The sequence below is a fragment of the Helianthus annuus genome, chromosome 3, assembly GCF_002127325.2.
Source record: "Helianthus annuus cultivar XRQ/B chromosome 3, HanXRQr2.0-SUNRISE, whole genome shotgun sequence".
NCBI classification, from domain to species: domain Eukaryota; kingdom Viridiplantae; phylum Streptophyta; class Magnoliopsida; order Asterales; family Asteraceae; genus Helianthus; species Helianthus annuus.
Genome location: NC_035435.2, coordinates 145553153 through 145563314, shown reverse-complemented (window position 1 = coordinate 145563314; position 10162 = coordinate 145553153). Strand labels below are relative to the sequence as shown.

The 10162-nt window shown below is 35.8% G+C and overlaps 1 protein-coding gene across 1 annotated transcript; it reads left to right on the top strand.

The window, feature by feature from the left end:
- The first annotated feature begins 4033 nt into the window (after window positions 1-4033).
- On the top strand, window positions 4034-7736 carry LOC110932267 (beta-fructofuranosidase, insoluble isoenzyme CWINV1). The gene is made up of 7 exons (XM_022175616.2): window positions 4034-4190; window positions 4355-4363; window positions 5055-5914; window positions 6408-6566; window positions 6827-7065; window positions 7186-7276; window positions 7453-7736. Exons 1-7 carry the CDS (start codon window positions 4034-4036, stop codon window positions 7630-7632), a joined length of 1695 nt encoding a protein of 564 aa, XP_022031308.1. The 3' UTR covers window positions 7633-7736.
- The last annotated feature ends 2426 nt before the right edge of the window (window positions 7737-10162 follow it).

The window sequence follows — 10162 nt, the reverse complement described above, 5'->3', positions numbered from 1 at the left end:
ATGAATTCATAGATATTGACCGTATCTATAGTACCCGTATGCTTCAGCAACTCAATGAACGAACTCCATTTTGGAGGTAAAGCATCAGCAAACCTAGCAACCATTTCCTGTTGAGTTGCCAAAACCCCATAAGCAAACATTTCACTAATCAAATGATAAAAACGTGTAGTCATATCATTTAGGATTTCATTTTCCATGAACTGAAATGATTCAAATTCTTTCTTTAACAGATCATGGCGAGACTTTCGAGTAGCTGCATTGCCTTCTCCTCTCGCTACTAAGGCATCCCACAATGTTTTTGTGTCTTTACAATAAGAGAATTGATGATAGATTTCCTTGTTAAGCGCTTGTGTAAGAATAGCAAATGCCTTTTCTCTAAGTCATAGGCTTTCTTGTCATCTTCAAGCATGTTAGTAAAACCCGCTGCCGTTGATGCTGCTACTTCGAGGGCAGGGTTGCATGGGTTAATGAAACATGTCCAAAGTTCGGTGCTTTGCCCTTGAACATATGTGTGAAAGCGACCTTTCCATGATGGAAAGTCGTTCATGTGATTCAACTTTGGTGGGCGATTGTTGTTGCCCGTTTCACTCTCGCTAGGCAGAAGATTTTGAATACTTTGATTCTGATTTGACACTAACGCCCATTGACTTGCACTGATAGATGGTTGAGGAAACATACTCCTTGCCCACGCGGCTGCGGAAGTTTGATCTTGACCTGGTTGTGGGTCCGTACTCCAATCCCACGGACTTGTGCAACTCATCTTCGATGTATACAAGTAGAATACCTGATCAAATACCCGAAAACACAATGTTATAACACTTTTGCAAACCTTCTGTTTAAAAATGACACCACACACGACGAAACACTTCCCACGAAACAAATTCTGTTTCGTCGAAATCACTTACGACGAAATGCAATGTGTTTCATCGATGGATTATGGCGAAACACTTTGTGTTTCGTCGAAGATTGTTATCGACGAAAAGCTTTTGTTTCGTCGTTAACCTGATTCGTCGATAAAGTAACCAGAGGTGAAATCTTATCCTCAAACAGAAAAAGCCCACGACTTTATCAACTCACACCATGCTTAGACCACCAACCAAGTATGGTTAACAATTTTTAATTCATTTAAATTCTTATCAGTTTTAACTTTAAATCTAAATTCAATGAATATTCAAGAACACCTTGAATATTTCTTGAATATATGAAGAACAAACCCAGAAATTATGAATTTTCCGGTCACCGTCAAATTTTCCGAAACATGAAATTGCACAAGACTTTCAATAAAAACCCGGTTTTTCACAAGAACAATCAATCTAACAAGGTTTTTTGACAAAACTCTTTAACAAGCAACCATATTTAAGCAGATTTTAAGAAATTTTCCAGAAATTATGAGTTTTCAAGAACAACTTTTCTGAAAATCAACCACAAATACTTGATAAAAACCGAACTATGTTTGATTTTAAACAAGGATAAGAGCCTAGTGCTCTGATACCACTAGCAGGTCCCGAAATCGGAGGATCGATTTACACAACCAAATCCTTGTTTATAGTAAACAAAGTCACGTGTGCGGAATCCACGTAACTAAGCCAAATCAAACATAGAAAGCAGTAACAACAATGGTTTAACCAAAGAAACACAATCGTTAGATTAAACTGGATGAAAATGCCAACTGATACAAACACAGTCTAGACAGAATGACTTTTAGGGTATGCTCTCATCTCTAAGTTCTAAACGAAACAAAATGTGTATTTATAGCAACCTGGGCTCAAGGCATCGATGAAACCAACATGGGCTCGACGAAACACAAGGGTCCATATACTTGGGCCTGAAGAAGCCCAAAGGCCGACGAAACAAGTTTGTTTCGTCGCAGACCACGACGAAACACAGTGAAATGGACAAGAGCCTGTTTCGCAGTCCTGTGTTCGACGAAACACAAAGTGTTTCGTCGAAGGCTGCAAAATGTGTTATGTTTGCTACAAACAGACAGTTGCAGCAAACCACAAAGAAACACACATAAAGACAGAAATACCCTTACATGCAACATGCATTGTTCATAGACCATTACATAACAAAAGGAGACAAACAAGTCGGACACAAGCGGATAGGAGGATATCCGACTTGGTCGACGGCAAATACAGACTCGATAAACGATAAAAGACCGTACAAAATAAATCGTAATTACAAGACTAGTGACAGACACAAAAGTGCATCAACAATCTGTAAGGCCATCTCGTCTTTAATAACTGGCCCATAATTTTTGTCTTCTTCCCTTCCGTTAAAAGATCCCTCGGGACAATTTAAAATGTTGGCCCATTCGAATGAAATAAACCTTGACACATTGTCCCTACCTTTCTCCAAAACACGTATGGTTCATTCGAATCCTGACCTCCATGATGATTCATCTTTTCCCCATGCAACCCTAATTCACCATGGCCCAACATTTCCCAATGTACCCTTTCATCTTATTTGTGTTGGGAAACCCTAGGCTGCGACGTTTCCTTCTCTGGCTCAACTGAGGGATTTTCCGGCGGCATATACTTATTTTTCCTGCGAGAGACTGTCTTCAACAAACTCCTCAGAATTAGACCACTCTTCATTACACTTGGTGTGTTGTCTTAAAAAGATTTTTTATAGGAAATGAAAATTGAAAAAATGTTACACTTGGAGTGTTGTTTTAAAAAGTTTTTTTTTAATTTGGTTGCAGGCCCCACATTTACCCACATACCCTCGCACGTCCCTACAAACACCTTTTCTAAATGCGTTACTCCACAATGTAGTCCTTGGCATCCTTGTCCATCTCAGCCCAAATACAAGCTAAAGAGTTTTGCTATTTGTTAGAGCATTCAGATGATCTCATTCCTTATGCTTACTCAACTCATGAAATTTAAGAAAGCTACTTAAAAACATTACTAAGAGCATTAACATCCGAGTTCTTATCCATATCCTTATAATTTAACTAAAAAGCACATTTATCTTAGCCATTTAAAGATTCTCAAATAACCTCCAATATCTGATTTTTTTATCTATCTATATTGAATTAAATAATACTCTTGTAATCATTTTTTACTATTCTTTCTCCCTCTTCCACTCACAAAAAAAACTATAAGACTGAAGGGTATGGGGAACACGGTTTGGATCACCCCTAAACACGTGGGCATTATACAATGAGGCTACGCATAACCATCTTCGTTCGAAATTGATTGATCACGTTTGGTAAATGGGTCGGGTCAACAGCGACGAGTAGTTATCTTTTTATTATTATTCATAAATTGCACTTTAAATACATTTAACATGTACTAGAATTTCACTATTTTAATGGCGTGTACTTTTATTATTTTAGTTATTAAATAAATTTATTTAGTTTTATTTGTTGTTTATAAAAATAAATTAAATTCAATAAGTTTTAAATAAAAATATATTAAAAAATAGGAAGTGGATCATAACCACATCATATAGGGTGGTGGATAAGGATTGTTGATGAGGGTGAAGTGATGTAAGAATGATGTGGAGGGTGGTGGTAGTGATTAGGAAAATCACCACACCACATAGCTTAGGAGATTAGTGAGTCGATAAATATATAGATTGATTATACCTTTGCTTAAAATCTTATGGGTGAAAAATAAAGATAAGAAAACTCATATAGAAAAAAAGTGAACATTTATATAATTTCCTTATGATTTTAAGATAAGGATAAGAATAAAGATTCAAAAGTGAATGCTATTATATCCCTTATCCATATATTTTTAAGGAAATCTAATTAAAGGAAAATTATATATTTTTATGGAATAACATTTTTTTAGTTAAATTATTAATATGAGATTTCAATGTTGTTTAAGTCATTATCACACCTATCAGTAATTTTGTAATTTAATGCTTATTTTCTCTGAACCAATAGATTAAATAGATTATATCGTTTTTTGGAAGTCTTCTGATGCTCACGTACCTATATAAAGCCTACAACACTTGTCCAACTGCACACAGTTTGCATTTCACGATGCTTTACAAAACTAAACTATCATCTCTGAATATCCCGATGAAGATATATGGTTTTTATGTGTTTTCTTTGTGTTGTTTCCTGATTTTTAATGGAGTCCGTGTTGAAGCTTTCAGGAACCATACACGGCTACTGAATGTTTCACAGCCTTACCGGACAGCATATCACTTCCAGCCTACCAAAAACTGGATGAATGGTACAGTTTTTTTTTTGGTGAATTCCCTGTTTTTGTACTTTTTGCTAGTTTATGTTATATATAGTGGATTAACATATGTGTTTTGTTTCATTAATTATCTTTCCTTGGTCTAATGTTTGATCTATTTACATGCATGTTCAAATGGTTGCTGTTGGAATTTGCAGATCCTAATGGTAAACCCACAATCTTTTATACACTTCACATTGGTTTAGATTTTGTTTTCTAGAAATAAATAGGTACTCTTTTGTGATTACATGGGGTATCATTTTAAAACTTTTTGAAAAATGGGGCTGCCACATTTACAGGTGACATCTATAAGTCTTTATTTAAATTTTTCTTTTTGCATTTTTCATTTGATACCGTTTTTTTCCTAATAATATTAACATCTAATATGCGATATTTTTAAAAATCTAAATACACAGATTTGTTTTATATTTTTAATCTATGTTTCAATATAAGTTCTATATAATTTATTCAAAATAATTTTTAGTCTCGTAATATCAGAAAATGCGTTTTTTTAATACAATTTGGCGTTCAATATAACTTATATGGATACGTAAAAAAAATATGTGTCTTTGGAGTTTTTGAAAATATTGATATTACATGTTATTAGGAAAAAAAAACAAGATTAAATGCTTAAAAACTGAAAAAGAAAGAAAAAAAAGACATGGAGATGTCACTCTCATGGACTAGCATACCCATTTGTGAAAAATTTAAAAATTATATCTTATGTAATCACATTCTATGAAAAGTACTTGTCTCTAAAAAAAGTCATTCTTGAATCTTGATGGACCATTTGCCTTTTATTAATGAAATATGACACATAAAACATTTGGTGCATTTGGTTTGTTATTTATAACGCAGGACCAATGTATTACAAGGGGGTCTACCATTTTTTCTATCAACACAATCCATATGGTCCACTATGGGGTAACATGTCATGGGGTCATGCCATATCACATGATCTTATCAACTGGGTTCATCTTGATATTGCTCTTGTACCAAACGAGCATTACGATATCAATGGGTGCTTTTCTGGTTCGGCAACGATACTACCAAATGGTGAACCGGCGATACTATACACAGGTGTTGATGCCAAATTACACCAAGTGCAAAATTTGGCATTTCCCAAAAACATATCGGACCCGCTACTAAAAGAATGGGTAAAATGGCCACTTAACCCAATATTGAGTCCTCCAGATGAAATTGACCCATCCTTTTATAGAGATCCATCAACTGGTTGGATGGGTGCGGATGGAGAATGGAGGGTTGTGATTGGAACTCGGATTGATCATCAAGGAGCAGCTATTCTTTACAAAAGTAAGGATTTTCGCAGTTGGAATAGGTCTCTGAGCCCGTTTCCCCTTTCTAACATAACAACATTTTGGGAATGTCCTGAGTTTTATCCTGTTATTTCTAATGGGAAAAGCGGGCTTGATACATCAGTTATATCCGTTCAAGGGAAGGACACTAAGCATGTTCTTAAAGCTAGTTTTAATGACCAGGATTATTATATACTGGGAAAATATGATCCAGAAAGTGACTGCTACGATGTTGATGCTGACTTCATGAAGAGTAAAGAGTGGTTACGGTATGATTATGGGAAGTTTTATGCTTCAAAGTCGTTTTATGATGGTGAGAAGAAGAGAAGGATATTATGGTCATGGGTTAGTGAAAGTGATACTGCACCAGATGCTATCGAAAAAGGTTGGTCTGGCCTTCAGGTAATAATCTAGACTTGTTTATCTTGCCATTTGGGGTGTGTCTAATTTAGTGACGATTATAAAAAGGTATGTTTTGGGGTGGCCTGGGCTGGGCTGAAAAGCATACCTTTTTTATTTGTTTCTTTTATAAAAAAGGTATGTTTTGGGGTGGGCTTTATCTGTTTCTTTTATAAAAAAGGTATGTTTTGGGGTGGGCTGGGCTGAAAAGCATACCTTTTTTTATCTGTTTCTTTAATCTAATGATGATTGATATTATTATAAAATCTATATTATGACTATATTCATAATGTAGCATTCTTTAATAAGGCGGTTTAGGTGGTTATACACTACTTTGAATAACTTTCAACATGTGTCACGTGTTCAACCCATTTGAATTGTTTCCTTTATAGTTTAATCTTTTAGCATAACCATTGGAGATAAAACATAATCTAAATCAACAGTTTATTTTAATTTTAAACACAGTCTATATATGTAATTAATAACACGTTTTCAGACGATTCCTAGGAGCATCTGGCTTAGTAAAAATGAAGATCAGTTGGTGCAGTGGCCTGTCAAGGAACTAGAGAAACTACGAACACGAAAAGTGCATTTCAAGAATAAAAGACTCAAGGGCAGGTCCATGATTGAAATTTCTGGTATCACAGCTTCACAGGTGACTAAATCTAATCTTGTACTTATTCAGTTATTTGACTTCAAAGGTCAAACTACTTTACACATACAAAATAAATACGGTTTTAGTTACTAATTAGATTGTCAGTATAGCTTGTACCATATACATCCGTTTAATTAACATTAAACAGATCAAAAATCATTTACACTATATTAGCTTTGCGGCTGAGATGAAGTTCATTTGACCTCATAGTCAACGGGTTACACAAATTTCCATGACAGATAATTTACCTCTTGTTGTAGGCTGATGTAGAAATCACATTTAGAGTCTCAAATCTCAAACATGCTGAGGTGTTGAGTGCTGAAGTAGTTGATCCCCAAATTCTTTGTACACAAAAGAATGCTACAACAGATGGCAAATTTGGGCCTTTCGGTTTGCTGGTTTTGGCTTCGAAGTACCTTACTGAACACACTGCGGTCTTCTTTCGTGTCTTTAGAATTGCTAACAGTTTCCGAGTGCTCATGTGTGCTGACCCAAGCAGGTTTTGTCCAAAACTATTTATTTTTATAAATAAAAAGTGATTCAAATGTGACTACAGAAATTATAATAGCTACAAAGCCACTTGATGCTGCACTTACATTGTTGTTTCCTCTTAAAATAGGTCGTCTTTAAAACCATTTATCGACAAACCCATCTATGGAGCTTTTCTTGCACTTGATCCTCGATACGCAAAGATCTCCTTGAGAACCTTGGTATTTTTATTACTAGTTTACAAATATATATATATATATATATATATATATATATATATATATATATATATATATATATATATATATATATATATATATATATATATTTTGTATGATTATATGTGCATTTAGAGGAGGCACTTTTTCTTTTTAATCATTTTTTTTTTGATTTACAGATAGATCACTCCATTGTAGAAAGCTTTGGTGGAGAAGGGTTGGCTTGCATTACATCAAGAGTATATCCAGTACTGGCAGTTGGAGAACAAGCACATCTTTATGCATTCAACAATGGCACTAAGAGTTTGAGTATCTCAAGTTTAAGTGCTTGGAGTATGAAGAAAGCTCAAATTGTCTAATTCCGTAAGGAAAAGAAGAAAGCCTATTAAATAAACGAACCCATGTATAGTGTCTCAGATCCATTAGTTAAAACTCGATAGCGCTAAAGCACGAATCGAGGACCAAAGTGTGTTACGGAAATTTTTTCAATGAAAATTTGGTTTTGATATTGATAGTTGGTTGCTATGTATGCATGATTACAAGGCTCATATTCTGGGCATGATCAGTGAAGAATCCAACATTTTTAGTCACGGGGCACAAAAAAACTGATGTAAAAATAAACTTTATTTAACTTGTCAACAATAAATGTCATTAAAATATGTATTACAATTTCCCTCAATGTGATTTTATCTTTTGAAAGCAGTCGTGCAAAATTATCTTTATGATGTTCACTGCCGAAAAAAACATCTTTTAAACGTTTGCGGTTGCAATGCACAAAACAATTGATGTAGTGCGTAGTACGATAATGAAGATCAAACACGTTGATTCTACGAATACCCGTGTTGTTCTTCCCCGACCCCCAAATTGCAACCCAAAGGGCACGGAATTTGAAGTGAAAAATTGAGTAGTTTCAAAATTCAAGTCTGATTGTTCAAATGACTAGAGCAACACATAAATAGAGACAGAAATTCGAAATGGGCCTAAAAAAGACAACGGGCCAAACACAAGCTCACAAACAAAAAGCCCACCTAAGTATTGAATTTTCACGACCATACCAATCCTCTAAAGGCGATAAAAAAACGAGCGTGTCCAAATCCACCGTACGGCCAACAACTGCTCTACGGTGTAATTCCACACACCCACTAACCGCTTCGGGAACCACCACCACCCTTTTCGACGAACTACCTTCCGTTCTGATCTCCGACGCCGACGCACCATGTCCGACCACATCCCTATACGACCTACTGTAGGACCCTTCATGGAGGATGACGAACCTAAACCTTGTTATACAAACCTACTAGCGAGTGCGGAATCCAAGCTAGTAAGCAAACCGGGATGAAGCAAGTAGAGAAACAAACACACAAAGATTCACCGATTAACACCACTTGTATTAATGCGAATGAAAGGTTTCGGTTACAAGCACAATGTTTACAAATCAGTTTTGCAAACCCTCTAGTGTGTGTGTGTTCTCTCTGGACAGAATGCTCTCAAGTGAGTGTGTGTGTATCTGTCTCACAAGTCTCTCCTTTTGTGTGCAAGTCTAACTAAGTGAACACATTGCATGGGTATTTATACCCAAACCCAGCAGGTCTGTCCGAAAGATCAAGTGGACTGCTCGATAGATCATCTTTCGAGCATCCAGCTCTCGAAGGATACACATATACCTCGAAGGATGGTATATCCTTCGAGGTCCAACAGCATCTATTGAAGGTTAACTATCGAAGGTTAACTTTCGAGCACATCGAAGGATCTATATCATCCTTCGATGTCTTATCCTTTGAGACAGACAAAATACAACCATATACTAACTGTTTGGCCAAGTCAAACCAGGAGGACGATTGACTTGGTTAAACTTACAAGACTAAGGAACATCGTTTACATCGTACTGAATACAGACAAAGTACAGACACAAGTGCACCAACAAACTCCCCCTTGGCTGTAGCTTTGTCTTTATCTTCTATAGTTGTAGACTCGTCTCGAACTTCGATGGTCTTTGGTCTTCGAGTTCTCAAAACTCTGATGTCCTTTCACGTCTTCAAAGTCGGAGGATCTTCAAAGTCTTCACGTATTGAAAGCAGAGAGTGTATCAACAAACTACCCGTATCACGTAGGAAGTGTGTTGACAAACTCCCCCTTAACATAAGCTCCCCCTTGAGTTATGCTCGTGAAAAACTTGATCTTTATGAAGTGAGATCCTTGTGGTGTTGATGATGGTCAGCGACAACTCGATCATCTTCATCCTTTGAGTGCCTTCACGTCGTGTCTTCATTCCAAAGCTTTGTCATCGACCATGTTCTCCTAGCCTTTAGAATCTGCACATGCAAGAAATCTAAACGCGTAATGAGAACAACTGCTTGGAATATAGTTAGTATAAACAAATGACACACGTATGACCATGTCACAATCAAACACCGTCCGAGAGTTTGAAAGTTTAATAAATTTGTCAATTTTAGTTTAACTTTCAAAACTTGCAAATTTCGACCGATTATGAAGATTTAGTCAATTCGGTTTTCGTTCAGGTTTCAGGTAACGAAGACTCGAGCTCCAACATCGTACGATCGAAAATAAAGTAGAAATAAAATCTTTTTGGCTTTTATAAAGTTTATATTAAAACTCACCTAAAATCTTTTTGGTATTTTTGAAATTAAAAGGCAACAATTTTAAAATCCTTTGAGTGTTATCAAACGACATCACCGCTAATGTCGTGCTGATATGCACCAAACGACGAAACTGTTTAAAAGAAAACAATAAAAGTTAAGCAGTAAATAAATATATACAGACATTCTTTTTGCGAGTTTCGAGGGTAAGAGAATCATATCAGTGTACGGTCATGTCAAAACACTCTTGTTGTTCAGTTAGTTAACATTAAGATAAACATCCTATAACAAT

Bases quoted from the DNA above. Each gene is read 5' to 3' on its own strand.
- LOC110932267 (XM_022175616.2), top strand. From the start codon at position 4,034: ATGAAGATATATGGTTTTTATGTGTTTTCTTTGTGTTGTTTCCTGATT. The intron at 7,066-7,185 runs GTTTTGTCCAAA...CTCTTAAAATAG, and splicing joins ATGTGTGCTGACCCAAGCAG to GTCGTCTTTAAAACCATTTA. The intron at 7,277-7,452 runs GTATTTTTATTA...TTTGATTTACAG, and splicing joins AGATCTCCTTGAGAACCTTG to ATAGATCACTCCATTGTAGA.